Raw genomic sequence first — 18,462 nt, 5'->3', positions numbered from 1 at the left:
AAATACGTCAGAGACTCGATTACGTGAAACAATTTATCATAAAATGATATTAGAATTAAAAAATGAATGAAACATAAAACAAACGATGACCAATGGAATAAAACATTACACATAAGTTTATTGTAAAGATCAGTTAAGCGATGGTACGAGGAAGTCAAGCAGCTCGGGTGTCTTGGAAGCATCATCAATTCTCCTGCCATCGATTCAGATACCCAACGGAGAAGCAGTTGGGAATAACCGGACCCGGGTACCGCGTTATTTATTATCCTAAGGGAGTGACGTTTCTCTCTTGATATCGTTCAACCGTGGACGGTAGTTGTACCCCGATAGCGGAACGTGGCTGATAGACGATTTAACTGGAATACGGTGACGTCGAGCTAGTGGATTATTTTTAAATATTGCTCGCACGAACAAAAGCGACCGGTGAATCGCGATTCTGCGAACGGTCCACCCGTTGTTTGACGCAAAACGCGTGCACGCGCTCGTACGGCCAGCTGTGCACGCGTCAGCCCGCCAAACAATGGCGGGAAATGCGAGTCTAAAAAATTCAGCTGGCCACCGATAAATTCGCCACGCGTCGACACGAATTTTAATTATCCCGCCGTGCCGGTGACGAGGCACCTCGTCCTTCGTAGGACATATTTTAAAGAACCAGTCGTTCCGACAGAAAGTCTGAGAGCTTTCAGAGTAGCCGATGAATCGGTAAGTATCTGTTTTATACACGAGTTACGCGAGTTTACCTTTACGTACATTAACGATACGCGAGCTTTAACACGGCGTTAGCACGCTCCGCCTACTGGTTACGCCTTCTAATCGATGTACACACTTGTCTTTCGTAACGCTTCTCCTTCTGCTCGGCTGCTCGCCACCTTCGAGACTTCACCTTCTCCCTTTTCCACCGGGAAAGTCATACCGTTCCGCCACGCACGCTTTTTTTTGCGACAGCGTTCCGTCCCGGTGGTTAACTCCCTCGTTGTAAACTGGGTAACGTTTATGCGAACGGACCGAGGAAACGAATTTCGAAGTCTAGTGATCGCATTAAGGGGAGATTCTATCTATTACTCTCTTTTCTCTGGGTGCATGTAAATTCCCATTCCGAGTCTATAAATTTTCTAACGATACAGGGTGAATTTTAATACTATGCAAACGGAGCGAGAGTTCGTGACCGGAAGAGTCGCCTCACCGACACCATCTTCAACGAAGGGTTAATTAAACGAATCATCGAAGTCGGAGACTCTCTCTCGTGTCTCCTCGGTAGGAGGAAAAAAGTGAAACGAAGAAGCAGGACGATCGCAGAACATCTCCACTTGGTTCGCACGAAAAGAGGCAAAAACGGATGGAAACGGTGCACGAAAGAAGCAGGAAAAAGAAGAAGAAGATGCGGCAGCAGTCGAGTGGAAAGGAACGACTGGTCTGGCAATAGGTGCAGAGGAAGGAGGGAGTGAAAGAAGGAGAAGAAGGAGGAGGAGGACACCCGCCGATTGATATAACGCTACGATTTGCGTAATATACGCTCACTCGTAAAGCTCCCGGTGATTTATCCCGGTAAATAAATAGATTTCGGTGTTGTTAACCCCGTTTCCAGGGTAGACGCGTTTGCCGGAGGACACGCGTGTGTTTCTATGTGGCGTGCAGCCGCGGCATGCGTATCGGCTCGATACGTGCGTGCACGCACGCGTGTGGTGCAACGTCCTGTGGGTCGTAGGAGGAACGGAAAGAAACCGACGAGGGATTAAAAATACTGGAAGCTGTGAGCGCGAGGTACGCTTGTGTGGGTTGGAAAAAAGCGATAGAGAACTACACGACGATGGGGGAGAGAGTGAGATAGAAAAAAAGATACACGGAGTGATCGTGATATTTCAGAATTTCTGGGAGAAATTTACGAGCGCCAGACGCCGTGGCGATGACGCCGCCTACGGCACACGGATCCTCCAAAATGGTGCCTTCGCCCTGCAGATCATGGATGCGTTCCCGATCTGACACCCTTAATTGCAACGCGGAGAAACAACGGATTAAGACGAGAAGCTTTTCCGAGAACCTTCACCATTTTCTCGACAGTTGACTTTTATGCTCTCCCTTACGAATGACTGTCAGTAATTGGTCGCTCTGTAGTTTTTTGAGGATTTTAAGATCCATCGTAAGAGAGATCATCGAGTCTTTATTGTTTTTGGTTCGAGAAGAATGTTTATTTTGAATGTTTTTCAGACAATAAAAAGTTGTTTTATTTTTAAGGAAAACAACCTGGGTCAATTGGCCCGAAAGTAGGTTAAAACGCAGTTAAGAGGTAGAAGTCTTTTATTAGATTTGATGCGCTACCAAACCACGGATCATCGCCCGATTCCTGGAATTTTCTATATGGTAGAGTTTCGTGCCTTTTTATCGACGACAGATGTAGCAGTATTTAAAGTATTATAGGATTATTAATTCCTTCAGAACGATACGTAGCTGTCTCGTTTCTTATTTCCAATACTCGTATTGGATGTTACTTAAAGAAGATGTGAGTTAGGTCTGGATTAGGTTAAGTTTGAATTAGTCGAGACGCGTATACGCACAATGGAGGTCGTTTATACATCCTCTAAGTTTCACTAATCAGTGTGAAAAATAAATTTTCCCTGGGAACACAGATAACGCGAACACTTCCTGTCTCCTTTTCATTTTTTCACAGGTGTAGGTGATATGCTAATTGTTAACAGGAAACGAGAAAATTCCTCTTCACTTACTGCTGTTTCAAATAAAATAGCAGTTGAACGATTACGTTTCCGAAGGTAAATCGATCCTGATCTATAATGAAAGGATCGGAACCGCATTTCTGATTCGTTTCGCGTTCAAGCGAAGGCTCTCGTCGCCTAAGCGAGGCCGAATAATCGCCAGGAGACAGAGCTAACTCCTGTTACCTGTGTTATGGTAATTACTACACGTGTAAGCCTGCTCGACGTCGCGTCGGTCCGGCTTCATTGGCATTGTTTCAAGCATATTGTCGTTTCGACTATCGTGCCGGTAAATCAACGCGTTTTTACCCAGCACGCACCTGCGGGTTATCGGCTTCTGTGTATCCGCGCCGAGCGTCGAGGAGGAACGGGCGAAAGTTGGCCCCCGAACGCATATTAATCGACGAGTCACGCGAAACGAATCGACGGAAAGCCTCGTGTACCTATATGTTAGCGAGACGCGAACAAATGTTGGCTTCCCAGCCAACCAGCCAACCGTTTTCACTTCGCTAATTAGCCGATTATCGTGCCCACTCGGCTCTGGGTCCCTCCCGTGTTTCCGTTTTTTTCGATAATCGTATTTTACAACACGAAAATCCATACGAGAATCGCATACTATATTTCTTATTTACACTTTGAGTTATCACTTTCCAAAGCAGTAGAACAACTAGAGGAGAAGGAGTCAGAAAAGAAATTAAAAACTTTCTTTTTCATAAATACCTGAATATTTCCAAAAATTTCAGAAGACGAGAACAAACAGAGAACGAGAAAATTATCAAGAAACTTTTTCACCCCCCTATCAGGCACAATTACGATTGTGCCATTGTTGCAAAATATAGCTCGTACATTATGTAATAAATGTAGAATAGCGGAAAAAGCTATGAAAAACACACAGTGAAAACAGTGAAATCCTTCACGGACTCTAGACAATGAAAACAAGAATTACCCTTCGTCCTAAATGATTGAATTATTCTCAAGAGAATGGGAACAGAGACTCGTTTACCATTCCTTCTCTCCTTTAACCGAAATTCCTCCTCGCGACACTCGAAGTTCCATTTTGTTTCATGTCTGAATCATCGTCGTGAAAAAGAAGGGAAGCCTCGGATTTATATACCTCGCGGTATTGCGTCAAGCACGAACAGAAAGTGGTTCCTTTAATTGTGCGTGAGTCTTCTACCGATGCCGAGGAAAACACGGTTCATAAAAGCGCTTTTGTATGCATCGCGTACACCCACGTGCCTACTTAGCTCCCTCCTCACCTCTCTTTCAACGGTAACGCGGATGCTGGCCGCTATCCCTCCAGGTGAAACTGTTTCCTGTGTCGCAAGCAACGTCTCTTCGCTTTCCCGCTATCTCTTTCCTCTCCGTCCACTTTTCTTCTTTTTTCTTCTTCGGGCTCTGGCATGTCTGTTGCGTACGGTGTTCTTCGTGAATTATGCGAAGGCACTTTACGAGTAGAGTAAGGTACATTAATTTTGGAGGATTCGAAAGAGCTATGCAATTTTACAACTCTTCTTTGATAAAATTTCGGTGATTTTTAAGTAAAACACGATTGGAAACTTTGGATAAAAGCATGTCCTTAAAATATTTACAAGAAATCCAATTGCTTTGACGTTGTCGCGTTAATTACGCCGCTTTATCGGTTCCATACCGTTCTCCCTTGCGACACGCGCGCGGAGAAACGATTTCTCTCCTCGTGCCGGTTGTTCTCTTCTCCGCTCGAACACGGCGGTTCCCCGCGGCCTTCCACGGATCTCCGCGTCTTCTTTCACTCGCGGCGCGGTAATATATCTGGCCAGCGTGGGCGGCCCACGTGGGTTTGACAGCTAAGCCCACGGAAACTGGTTACACCCACAAGCGGGCAGGTCGCGGCGCGTCGAGAAGAGGCACACGCCAGGTAGGCACGCTCCGCGTCCACGCTGACGCGACCCATCTTCGACTTGCACACGTGGCATTCATTCCCGCCACGTGATCACATTTCATCCATCTATATTTTAGAAATAATTCAAGCGTTTCATGAAATTTCCCTCCTATTTTCCTATTATCTCTGCGACGAATCAAGATTTGCGAATGGATACATCGCGTCGCGATAAACACAGCAGCCACTATCTTCTCCGTCGTTCAGCTCGACTTTATCGTCCCATATAATTTTACTGTTTCCCATACGTTTAGAGAACTCGCTCCGCAAAGCTTGTGCTCGTTCGACTTCTCCGTTCAATAAAGGAAAGAAACACTTTTCATCTGGTTTGAAAGAAACAACGACGACTCCCAGGAATTCATTTTGACGGGGCAATAGTTGAAGAAAGACAGCAGCCCCGTTTCCACGGCGCAACAATGCGATGTTAAAACGCGTTGGCACGAAAACGACAGCCGGCCACGGAAAAACCGCGTTGGCAGATCCGCGTGGGCAAGCTGGCGTGTCTAATAAACATAAAAGCGGCCACCAACTCTACTTCGTTACCCGCGTTTCCCCTTTTTTTTCCTGCGTACGTGTCTCCCATTCCCTCGTTTCGTCGATCGTCCGGCTACCTGTTTCTCTTCAGTCCACCTCCTCCATTCCGCGGCTCCTCACAGACCGCCCCTCGTCCATCGCGCCACCACGTCGAGCACACCTTCGCGGACAATTAATTTACCTCACGGCACGGCGTAGCCCGAAGTCGCGGAGCTTGCAGCAGACATAGGTACGTTGCTTTGCGGCCGACCCGTCCACAAATGGAATTGGTTTCGCCAGGTTCAGATACGATCGTGTATACGTACGAGTAGGTACACACCGTCGACGGTAGCGTTGAGAAAAACGCCATAACTTCGAGTCGTATATGGCGGCAATGCACAGGTGCATGCCACCGTGGCATCTACCCCCCTCGACCCCTTCGCCGTCGCCGCCATCGCCACCACCGACTACTTTCAGCACCCCTTCTTCGTGGACCCCTTCCTTCTTCCATCGTACCCGTTGTCGACTCGATCGAACGTGCGCGTAGAATGTCAATTGTTTCTTTCTATCCTCTCTCTCTTACAATTCTCTCTCTCTCTCTCCTTGTTGCTTGTTTTCTTTCGTTTCTTTTCTTTCGCGGTTGCAGCCTCTCTTTCTCTTGAACCATGTAGCGAACGGTGACACGAGTATGATTCTGCATCTCCTTCTGTTTTTCAGAAATTTCGGTATAGGACATTTTCTATGGAATCCAAGTTCTCTATCCCTTCTATTGTCCTCCCCCACCCTTTAGCTCAGTGCCATTGCTCCGTTGCCAAAGCCGAGTGGTAACGAGCCGGGAAAAAATAATTAGTATGTCCGTCGACTGTGTTTCTAGAAATAGACCGGTCCGCATAAACGTCCGTCGATTCCGAGACCGCTTTGGAAACCTGCCGGAGGCTTTGCAAGCTCGAGGCGATACAACACCACTCTACTACTATATGCGTGTGGAATTGCAAATGCGAAGAAATTCGTGTAGGAATAACACGAGGGTTGTAATATTGTCTTCGATGAACTTGATGGAATTCGATCAAAAGGATCACATCATCGGTTATCCGACGCCCCGATGACGTTTATTAATTACCAGTTCGGCTAATGATAACTTGTTAACGGATCGATCGAGCTGATTGACGTTCATCGATAAGGATTCGCGATGCTGCACCCTTCGCGCTGGTAAATTATCTCTTTTCACAGCGACTGTCCGTTTGCGCTCGACGTTTTTGCTGTGTCAATGTTTGAACAACGCCTCGATGACGCGCTGACACGCTACTAGTAGCTTTAATAACGCTAATAATATGGAGGTCTTCATCGTGTTCCTTATGTGCTCGGATAGAAGGGAACGGGAGTGAAGTCGCTAGGATAAACATCGCTGGGTGTGGTAAAACGAATCGCCGCATTCAGACTTATGATTATCCTCCGTTTGTTTTTCTCATCAACGTCGGCTACCGTTGTCGATACATGGCCATCGGGTGCCGCGCTTGGCGGACAATGAGCACGTTTCACTCGTGCGAAAGGATCTATCTGTTAGCACCTTTTGCAATTGTCAATTTCTCAAACGCGGCAAAAAGTTGAAACTCGACGAGTATTTTACATCGAGACGTGTACAAATCTTCTGTCCTTCTTTCAAAGCGTATCTTCGCAAGCTGGATGATACGGCAACCGAGAGAGACAGGGCAGGAAACGAAGGTAGCGGACGATACCGTGGACAAGAGGCTTGATCCCGGCGACAGAAAGGTGTAACACGCGAGAGGCAACGAAAGACGCGGCGCGTGTGTCGTGTGCAAGGTAGAGGAACAATCATCTCTTTCGCTCTCGGGGCTTTCTCTTCAACTTGCTCGTTGCTCGAGCTCGCGGCACGCGGTGAGAGTTGAATTTATGAATGAACGAGCGAAGGGCGAGCGTGGGCGAGCCCACGCGCTTTATCATAATCGGAACCTCCAGCCTAGTCACGCCTGCCATAACTGCCTAGGCATAGAGCAAGGTTGCCGCTGAAGCTGTGAGCGTGCTCCTCGGCTTCCAAGCCGATGAATGAAACCCATACCCATTCACTAGATTATGCGATTGCGAAAGCACCCTTTCCTCGAGGGATATTGCCATTCTAATTTATTCCAAATTTCGAATTGTCGCCGGCTTTTGATTGCGCAAGAAACCAGATAGATCTTCCTTCCTGACTCTCAGGCGATATACAGAGCGTATCATAATAAGTGGCTCCCATCTGACCTCGATTCTTCTAATTCGCTGATTCTTTATAAACAACGTTGTATATCTTAACCTTGCGATCTGTTTATGCTTTAACCTTGTTGACTATTATGTAAACTTTGTTTTTCTAAATAGCAGATCAATCGCATATATTATGGAACCCCCTGTATAACTTAAATTTCGATTTGGATTACGTAACTTGTTTCCGTGTTCTTCTGGAATAATTTCGATAGACGTTTATGAATGAACGAAGGGCAGGCGTGGGCCAGGACAAGCTATCAGAAATGATGTTGACGGAACCGGGACTACCGTTTCGAGTATGGCGACATTATTTCCTGAAAGCCCACTTGAATGAGATTCACCGCCATTCATAATTTTGATCCTCGTTGCGTGGTTCGTTTCACGCGTCTGGTATTTGAAAGGGAACGAGCTATAAATCATTAGAGCAGCGTTATTCTACTTGCTCCACCTTCGGGGTAATTCAATTAGCGAAGCACGCGTCCAAAGCCTCGGTACGGAGAGCAAAGCGGATTGCATCACGCTTCGATAGCACCGAAACCGCATTAAAAAAGCGGTGCATTTGAATATTCACGTGGGTGTCCGGTGATTTACGACACGGACGAGTCTAATTTTACGCCGAAGGTCGAACTGCCATCTTTCGATTCCTTCGACGAGGCAATCGATTGCGACACGTCGCGAAATCACACCCCGGATCGATCGTTAAATCGATACAAGTGTTCAATTCTTTTTTTTTTCTTTTCTCTCTCTACAGTCTCCCAGGAAGTTAGAGGATCGCGGTAATTACGAAATACTTGTAAAAGTAACGAGCGAAGCATGCTAATGGAACGCGTTTAACGCATAAAGAAGCTGCTGACCGTAATTAGCGTATTTTCGCTTGGCCGTATCGAGAATGAGGAACGAGAAGAAACAAAGAAGGGCTCGCGCCCAGTGCTGTCGGGTTACGCGCATTAAAGGAGTTACGAATGTATCGTGGACCGATTCGAAACTGGTTCGTCCTGATTCTTCGTGGTTGGGCGTCTTCGTTGTTCCATGCAAAACGCTCGTTAGTCGAAACACCTGAAATTCCTGTGTGGGACGCGTACATTGTCTTCGACCCGTGCCTCCATGGATTATTCATTCCCATCGACTCTCATCGCGTTTAACTGACAGGCAAAGTTGAACGATGAAGAACAAACTCTAGGAATTCTTTTTTCTTATCATCAACACTTTAAATGTTTCAATAAAAATGCTGTAATTTACTACATTTAATAGAGATGTGTGAAAACTTCAAAATTTTCGGATTTTGCGAACGCCTTATGTACTTATCTGCTGTCTGACTAATGATTCGCCTGTTCCCATTGTTTCTTTTATTATTGTGATTTGTAATTTGTCATTTTTACAAATTTCGCTTTCGATTTGTAAATCTATTATTTCTAAGTTTGATCCTTTGCGGATCGATGCTATGTAGGCACAGATTTAAGTAATTAATTACAATTAATAGAATGGCGAGCTTTAAATTTTCGTGAAACATTCAATTTTTATATTATGAATATTATAAAATATTCTCGATATTTTTATGGTTTGTTATTAAATGCTTAATAATATTTGTAAAAATTATTGTTACCTTTATCTCGTTTGATGCGCCTACAAATGGCGCACATGCGGCGCACACAGTGCTGCCTTTCGGGTTTCTGTTCGGTGTCCAAGGTAACCATGGTTAAACGATCAATAAATAACCTTCTCAACGTGTTAAAACACGAATATATATATATATATATATATTACTATTTGTTCAAAATTTCACAAAGTTATTTTTCGTTTTCATCGATTCTTTTCTTTTTTCACTCTCACCAACTGAATTTCGACACTTCGCGAGCACTAACACGAAGACGTGTTATCACAGCTGTTCCCGTTCTCCACGTGCACTGACTAGATACAATCCTTTTGTCTCGATAACGATGTCGTTGACGAAAATTCGTTCCTCGACTCCTCGTCGCGTTGCTTGACACTCCAACAATTGGCGGTTCCTGAAAATTCACGATTTTTCCAATCCTCAGTATCGATCGTTCCTCATCGACGATCGATACCATTTTATCCCTGATCCTGCGCCTCTTTGAACTTCGTGAAAATGAAATTTTCAATGAATTTCAAGAGTTTGCAGTACCGAGGATATGGTAGCCAGTTCCCTGATCCTCTTCGTGATCGTAGCCTCAGCTGGAGCTTGTTTTCACGATACTTTTACGAGCTACTTCGTTCCGCGGTTACATTTTTGCGACGGGGGGGGGACCGGTGCTTAATTGATCGTCAACATTTGAACAATCGGCTCGTTGTGATATAACACTTTCACCCGGGCTCCCTCTTAATTGCTCGACGAGGTGGGCTCAGTTTGAATTTCACGCGTTTTCACTTTGCTCGACAATTGATTTCACCTTTATCTCGTTAACAGTCCTCGCAACACTGGATTCTGCGACTTGTGCGAATCTTCTGACTAAGCAAACCGGCTTCGTAACTACGCCTAATCGACGCAGATGACGAATCACGATCGCGTAAGCTTTTTGCATACTGCTGGTGAGCAGTAATAATGTTGCACGGTTAAGTAGACCCCGCCTATGCGACTCAAATCACCACCTACAGGGTGTTTCACCACAGTTGTTATTAATGGTAACAAGATAGAGAAATATTTTACGAGCCATTTCAAAGAGGGTAGTTTTAATTTTTGAAAGAAAAAAGAAATGGGGAAGAAAAATGAGTAAAACGGGTGTGGTAGATGTTTGTTCGGTTCGCTTCGCGGGAATCTTCTCTAACACGGTCACCAAGTGGTCACGGCTAATTAAGCTTAATTCAATTTAATTAATCCTCGATCTCTGCCCCCTCGAAGGCGACGGTCCCGCGGACAATTAGCGGCAAGTATCGGTTGGCCTAATCGTCTCAAATTAATAGAGCTCGGGGTGGCAATGTCGCGAGGACATTTCTTTGCTGCTCTTGTTCGTTCGTCTTCTTTTTTATTTCTGTATGTTTTGTTCGGTTGGACGCGTGGGCGGTATTCGTCGTCGCACGACGCGAAATTACGGTGAATTATCGACGGTGCCGGGAAACACAGCAGGATGGAGGCGCTTCGTGGAACTTTCGAAAACGTGAGAGGCAAACGCTTGCCCGTCGGCCATTGCCCATTCAGAAAAATCGACGACAGTGAAAGCAACGTGAAAAAAATCCTTTGCCCAAGTGCGGAAAATTCGGAGCTGAGATTTCAGAGACATTAAGAAAGTTTTAAAATAGAAGAAGAGCTTGTATTCTAATTAAAGAAATTGTGCCAAATTTAGAAAATAATATGAAATACCGAAATTAAATTAAAATTGGAGCTCTCTCCATGGTCCGCCGTTCAAGGGTTAATGAGAAACTACAGTCACGCGTCTCTGTCGGCCATGAATTTTCATTTTATATGCCCTCAGATCAGACAGGAGTCGTTTCAAGCTGTCACGTAAGATAGTATAACAAGTTCTGAGGTTACATTATGCTATTTTAAATTTTCTAAGAACAACATGTAGTCTGATTTATAGAAGTGGAACGTATAAACTGATTTATAGCCACGTTAACGCATTTCACTACCATGCTTAAGTGAGTTTATTTTCAATAAATTTAGCCTATTATTTTTACGATATTCACCTTTGTCTATTGTATACACTTTCGAGTATTTGCCAAAATTATTTACAATCGTGTAAGAACGTTCTCCTAAAAATAGACGCAACGAGAATCAAAGTGTTCGGGCAAGCCATCTCACCGCTCGAGCGGAGACTTCGATGCCCGCAACACGGTATTGCGCGTGAACGTAACATCTGCAACGAAGGCGAAAAAAAGAAAGAAGAAGAAAAAGAATGAAAAGTTTCGCCACCGGATGTTGCTTTTCGTCAACGCGACTTAATAACCATCATCGGGAGAGCATTAAAACACGGTACACGAGAAGGTTGGAAGCTTCCAGTGAAAGTTGACAAAACACATACGAACATTCTGGACGCGACACGGCCCCGCACCCACGCACCGGGTCCGTTTAATTAACACCGAAATTATTAAAGGCCCCAGCTCGCACGAAGATACGAGTGACCGTACGCACTAAATAAGCGCCCACGTAATCGCGCGATTTTCTTGCCCCTTCGCTCGGACGATTATTATGTACATTTTTAATTATCCGCAGAGCTTCAGTCGCCCACCGAGCCGCATATTTTCCCGTTTACCTTTCACGCGAATCCTATATTATTAATCGTTTCGCAATTTGTCGCAAGATTCTCGATATTGCTCGTTTAATCGCTTCCACGTCCGACGCGATTTTTAACAACCGTTTCAAAATCATTCGTACGCTTTGTGTATATCATCTTTGAAAGCTTCTAAATTAATTTATTTCTTCTAAATTATATTGGAATAGTAATGTTTGCATCGGACCGATTATGTAATTACAATGAATTCTCCTGGATTATTTCTACCCTGGATCACGTGCAAGTTACTCTCGATTACCGCAATCACTTGTTATAAAACCGCCGCGCACCGGTCGAAAAACAGGATCAAGATATTCGTTAACGCGATCGCGAAACATTTGCGTCTCGATTTTCAACCTACTTATCGTGGACATCGTTATTAACCGGTGGACCCGGCAATTCGATCCAGCGTCCATTAATCCACGACGCTTTTCTGCCGTTTACAACGCCCCGCTTAATTAACCGTGGCTGGGTTAATAGCGCTATTTGTTACCTTAATGACTTATCGAGTTACGAAATTAACGCGTCGCGCCCCTCGAAGTGCATCAGTACCTCGCTCTAAGGTGGTCCCCGACAACTGTTCGTCGTCCCTTTCCACTTTTACACAGCAAATCGTGGCCAAATACTTGTAGCTAAATAGTTCATGATACAGAATATTATCTTTCACTACGTGGTGGGTTAAAGAAATAAAAAGAGCTCCGTCGGAGGTAAAGAGATTAGAAAACTAGTGCAATCTAGGTGGTAAAGACAACGATAAAAGGGAGCGTTTGACGGATAAAAAAGTAAAAGAGGGTTGCGAAAGAGAAATCGGACAGCATAGCGGACCCTCGGAGGTGGCCGGAGAGGAATTGCTTGGCCCCTCCCACGAGGCTCCCTGGCGGCTCAGCTTCGGCCTCGACACGCATTTCCAAAGACTCTGTTCGTCGTCACGGACCCATCAGCCCCCGAGTACCGTCGATTCTTATCTGATCGTGCCGATCTTCTCATGATCTTTCACTACGGTTCTCGCGCACGAATTTATTCGCGGCTCTTGAACGTCGCTCGACCGGTGCTCGAAACGGAACACAACGATTATCCCGATACACCTCGGACACTATCCTCCGCTCCTTGTACGATTCCTATGCGACGTACCTTTCGATCGTATCGCTCGACAACTGACAATCAACGATTCACGATTTCACGAAACTCGACCCAATGAAACTGAAAATTCATCGTCCTTTTTACGACTCAATAATAAAGATCAACACACTGGGTTTCGATAACCCTTTGTAATCGAAAGTATTTCTTTCTAACATCCTACAAAATTTTATTTTCAATACTGGAAGAAAATTCACGAAAAAAGAGGCAACGAATCACCGAAACCCGATGGTGAAAGCGAAACTTATAAAACGTGCAGTAGCTGTCCAGTTCCGCTGACTGGAATAAAAGCTTGTATATTGATAAACAAACGATTACTCGTAATTCTGGCGTCATTGTACTCGTTGAGAATGAATCGAAACGAGCGAAAGACGAAATTGTTCGATTCAATTTGGAAGGACAAGAGTTACACGTCGAACGTCGAATTTCATCGAGAAAGCAGGGCTAACGAGGTCCGGTCCAATTAATCGCCAAGCGAATACGTTACTCTCGAAATTCCCCGGCGAAGGATTAAAAAGCTCCCGCGTTTGCAAGTGGAAATCGCGCCGACGATCAGAAAGTTAACGGTGGTGCGTGGCCGAGTCATAAGCCGTCGCGAAGGCACGTTTGCGAAACGAGGCAGATCGAATCCGATCGCGATTCAATTAATATCGGCCCGAAGGGGGACGAGAGTTGGCCGGTGATTTAATTATCAGATTCTGGCGAACCGATAGGAATCGCTTCATTAAGCCCGTTGCCGACCCGTCCACAGACGCGGGCCACGTGTTCCTTCGATCCTCGTCTTCGCGCCGCTCCTCGTCATCGTCGCGTCTCCACGCGTTATTTATCGAACTGCCTTACGCTGCATCCCGGATCCGCCATGTCATAAATTTCTGTCCGACCACTCGTTAGCCCCGTCGATTTATTCGAACGATGATGCCCACGGACACTCTGGTTTCGCGGACCCAGACATTTTTTTTTTCATGCTTCGTTGAATGAAGAAATTACAAAGTTTATACCGAGCATGATTTTGAATTAATCGATCGAGTCACGGGGTATTCGGAACGCGTGAAATCCGCTCGTAAAAAAGCACGAACCGAGTCGAGAGGGACTAATGGCTATAAAGATCAAGCAACCAGCTCGATGCAGGGCGCGAGAAAAATGCGCACGCGAGGCGGATCGTCGCCGGAGACACGGAAGCAATAACGACGATTGCCTCCCGAGCGCACCCTTTAATTATCCGTGGATCATTAGCCCCGTCGTTAGGGGCGGATGGCGCGAAACTCATCCGGCTTCGACGGAACGCGACAGTGTCACGCTCGGCCGGCGGGCCTCGTGCCTTTTAACGAGTTTACGCGAACCCTTCGGCTTTAATACGCGCTTTTTACTACCGACAACGTTTAAGCACGCCGACGTCGTAAAAATGTTTACTCGTTGTACGAACATTGGATGCTCGTTGTAAGTAATAGGACTCATCGACCAAAGCTGAAGCATTAAAATCACTGAACGTGGTGCACGTCACTTGAGAATAGATACCGAACTATTTTAGTTTTTCACTGATCGTGGGGTGCACAACAACGTCAAGCTCCAGCAGAGGCATGATACTGGCTAGAGATCAAGCTACCGACGAGGTAAGAACAAGATGCACACCATTCAGCTTCATCCGCGATGAGCAGCCGGAGCGTCGGCGATGGAGCAGGAGCATGTTAGGCGAGGCCCTGTCTCAACGTCGAGGCCGTGACGAGAACGACACGATGACACGCACCATCGATGCACAAGACACCACTATCCCATTGGTTAAGGTTTCGAGTAGAACACCACCAGCTTTCAGCCGGATCCACAAAAGAAGCAACACTCCAGAAGCGAGAATCCGGTCGGGCGGTGCAACTTGGCTTATTCGGTCACCCACGAAAACTTTCCTTCGCTCGTGTCGAATCCCAAGAGGGAGCTTTGTTGCGCGGTGTGACACGCGGCCACCAGGGTGATCGTGTTCGCACTATAAATACACACTGGTGCACCTTGGGGTCGCTGTGACGCCGAGCACGTGGCGGAGCACTCGGGACTCGCGGCTGTACGCTTTGGCCCGGTCGAAACACTCGCGACCGAGTACGCGGGGGTGGCGATCGTTCGGTATCTCCGATCGAACGGTGTCGCTGTACAAAGCGAAATAGAAACGGGGAAAAAAAAAGAGAGCAAGAGAAAGACGGACGGACGGAACAGAGAGGGACAGAAAGGGGAGAGAGAGGCGGAGAGAGGGAGGGAGAAAGCACGCGCTTGCTGGGAGAGAGTGCGATCTGCGCCCGGTCTCTCGGCTCGTCTCTGACTGGTGTTGTGTGCGCCGCTCACGAGAGAGCACAGCCCGTGCGCTGCGTGCTGCTACACGGCCTGGGGGCCACGTGACACGGTCCCCTGCAGGAGGTAGGACCGCTTCTCGTCGCTTTGCGTCTCTACCCCACCGTGCGTGTATGCGTCGGCGCGCGTGTTTATGCGATTTGCGCGCCAGTGTGGTGAGCGCGCGTGTGGGCCGCATTACGACCGCTGGCCCGTGACACCGTGCCCAACGCCGCGACGGAGGGAGAGGCCTCTCGCTCGTTGGTGAGGGAACGCGAAAACCTTCCTCGCGATCGACGCGTATACCTGTGAACCGACGAGACGCGCGTCGCGTAAACCTGGATGTCCACTTGCTGCAAGTACCCCTATCGGCAACATCCTCACACATTACGGTTGCAAGGTGAGGCGACTTTTTTCCCCTGTCGCCACTTGCGTATCCGTACCAGGAATGAGCGTGCAACGGGACAATGATACCCCTCCATACTGATCCAACCGAATGCCGGATCATTCTCCAGCTGCGACGGTAAACATCAACAAACGATCGACGAGCCCGTTGTGCAGCCTTACAGCTGCGTTATGACAGGGTTTCGATTGCGACAAGTTTGCCGAAATACTCGTGTTAAGGAAAGGTGGGCACATCAACGAGGGGTTAAAAAGATTCCGCAGAGAAATCGAAAGAAAAGGAGGGAAAAGATGAGAGAGAGAGTCACTGTCGTGGTATCCCGTGCTGCGAGTGCAAAACGATGCAGAGGCGGGTCGAGGGGAATCGTAGAGGACTGCGGGAATCAGTTATGGAGGGGCGGGAAGCGGGTGGAGAGGGAGGTTCGCAGGTTCGAGTGGGAGGACTGGGCCCGCAGGCCCCGTTCCGCGGCTCGTTGGAGTGGGGACTCGGTTTTCTCTCTCGATCGGGCCCTCTTTCTTCAACTTTGGAGGAGGGAGCGCGAAGAACAGGGGTGGGGCGGCCTACGACCCCGCCAGGCGCGTGCCCCGAGTTAGCTCGTATGCTCCACCGCGCACGATTGATAACGAGCCGTGGCGTACCAAGCTTGGGCTTTACTACTGCGAATTTTTCACCTGATCCACTTCTCCGCGTCTTCTTCCTCCTCGTCCACTTCTCACGTTTCAGACGTATGAAATTAGTTTCTATCCCGAGGGAACAGATGAGACAACGTCGAGACGAGAGCCAGGAGGCTTTAAGGTCATCGAGGGAGGATGACGAAACGAGGGACTACTCTCGATTGCGCGACCGGTATTTATAGCAGACCGAACGAAGGAGATCGTATGCTTAATGGTCGTATAAATAGTGCATCGCGTGCACGACTTTTTTAACCGGAAGGAAAAGCTCTCCTCGGGTACTTTAAAAAACGGCTCGTAAAGGAGGAATCATAAATCCGTGCCTCGTTGCACGTGCCCCCGGCCACGAGCAGTGTCGCGAAGAAACGATTATCCGGCGTTGAACACGAGCTGTAAAAAAGTACACGAAAGCGAAGAGAACACGGCGCGTGATAGGATTACCCGATGAACAGGGAACCCGAAAACCCCTCGAGGAAGTTCAGACTTCCGCGAAACGACGACGGAATCTTAAACGATCATCTGTTCCGTTTGCATCCTCCAGACGTCCAGACCTGTCTGTTGTTAGCAGACGTCTTCTATATTTATTCATTTCGAAGAACTTGAAGATTATCAACGCTCGTGTCAATTCGCGAAAGGATGGAACAGGTAACATTTTGTATATCGAAAATAGCAGAACGGTTCGATTCCTGACACTCTGTAAACGATAAAGCTCTGATTTCCATAAAAATGAAGCCTCGTTACATCCACCTTCACAAGGTATCACCTTTTTATACCAAGACTGACGAAAAACTCTGGGCCAATTTTGATCTTCTTCAAAAAAAAGTAACCAGATCGTAGGACCATTTGACCGGAAGTGATCGCCCACGCCAGGTGATTCGTCCATGATAAGTTGGCGCTAGGGTGGGGGAGCTCGAAATACTTGTGCTGGCGAACAACCGTGGCGTGTTGATCGTCGATCGGTCCTGGCTCGCCCACCACGTGTGTTTTGTAAATCGAAAAGTCGATTTCGGAATTGCTCGCTACCGCCTACGTGGGCCAACGTTTTCGCTGGTTACCGAAACAACGTCCGGCTTCGCCTACGTCCACGGCCCATCGCGCCAGAAGGGCGTCATCCGGACTTTTGAACCCTGCTATCTCGTAACGCGTTAGAAAGCTAACTCGAAAGCAATCGGCGTCTAACAGGCGCCGGCTGAAAAGAGGAAGTGACATCTTTTTCTTTTCGACACTAACTATGAATGAAAAATGCAGAGGTTACACGTTGAGGTGCGAAGATCTTGTCAAGGACAGACTTATGATCTTGCAAACTTTCTTATGTTCGGTGTTAACACAATTTCGCTCTTCAGAGTGTAAATTGCGTTCTGTAATATTTGTCAAGGTTCGCTGCAATTAGCTGCTATCTTGATGCAATAAGCTTGCAACTTTTTTAATCAAAAGTTTGCTGGCCATAACACTTTGAGTGCAACGGTAAAATTCGTAAAACCCCTGTACGGTAATAAAATGGAAATAAGATTGAGAGTAAAATGAAGAAGTTAACATGATGCGAAACTCGAGTAAAAGGACAGACTTCATGAATCAAAAGACGATTACTTTGCGATCCGTGAGGAGAGCGGTTGACAAGTTCGAGGAGGCCGCAACATTCAAGGCTTCGAGCGGAAATACACGCGTTCGAATCGAAACGAATCACGCAGAATCGTAAGCCGACGCGTCTCGAAGAGGAAATCCTATTGACAGGTGGCTCGGTCGTCCCGGTGGATTAAAGAAATAGGACTTGGCCAGCGGCGAACGAGAGAAAGAGAATTTCTCGTTGACAAATCGTTCCGATTGTCGCATCACTCCCCTTATCCGCTTATTACACGGCTACGAACCGTGGGACTGATCGATGCAACGACATCGGCTAACGTCTAACGACAAGCCGCTCCTTCTGCTCGATAATCCGACCCACCACTCGAACATTAAGTCCAACCTGTTGAAAATCCAATGACACTTCAGGATTCTCAACGATTCGAGCCGAGAGACTCTGTCGCTGATGCCGAAGTCGTGTTCGATTTAAATCTGCAAGCTTCCCTTTTATTTTATTTGGATTCTTTCGAAAAGAAGCGCTGCATCATATTTTGCATAAATTCATAGAGGCATGAGGGTGTCCCTACGAATTTATAATATTTCAATTATTCCACCGCTAATACATCCATCCTCAGCCGATACCTGGCATCAAAAACGACGTTCGATCAAGCAACTAGACGTCAAAGTTAATCATCGTGAAAATTAATAGGAACATTAGGAAAAGTTAAACACGGAAGCCTCGACAAACAACATTACACGT

General features: G+C 46.8%; 1 protein-coding gene across 6 annotated transcripts in view; it reads right to left on the bottom strand.

The window, feature by feature from the left end:
• Positions 1-18,462, bottom strand: part of LOC114877922 (myocardin-related transcription factor A) — a 169,577-nt gene that overhangs the window by 19,555 nt on the left and 131,560 nt on the right. The window contains exons 1-2 of one of the 6 annotated variants that reach the window (XM_029191093.2): positions 14,388-14,866; positions 8,999-9,401 (exon numbers count right to left, since the gene is read on the bottom strand). The exons of the other annotated variants lie outside the window; for them this stretch is intronic. Coding sequence (XP_029046926.2) covers positions 8,999-9,089 — 91 coding nt within the window. The 5' untranslated portion in view covers positions 9,090-9,401; positions 14,388-14,866. Of the gene's footprint in view, positions 1-8,998; positions 9,402-14,387; positions 14,867-18,462 lie in introns of those variants that run through there. 6 annotated transcript variants of the gene reach the window in all.

The sequence above is a fragment of the Osmia bicornis genome, chromosome 5 (genome assembly GCF_907164935.1).
Source record: "Osmia bicornis bicornis chromosome 5, iOsmBic2.1, whole genome shotgun sequence".
In the NCBI taxonomy this organism is placed as follows: Eukaryota; Metazoa; Arthropoda; class Insecta; order Hymenoptera; family Megachilidae; genus Osmia; species Osmia bicornis.
The sequence above is the reverse complement of the archived record's forward strand: the minus strand, read 5'-3'. Positions and strand labels throughout refer to the sequence as shown.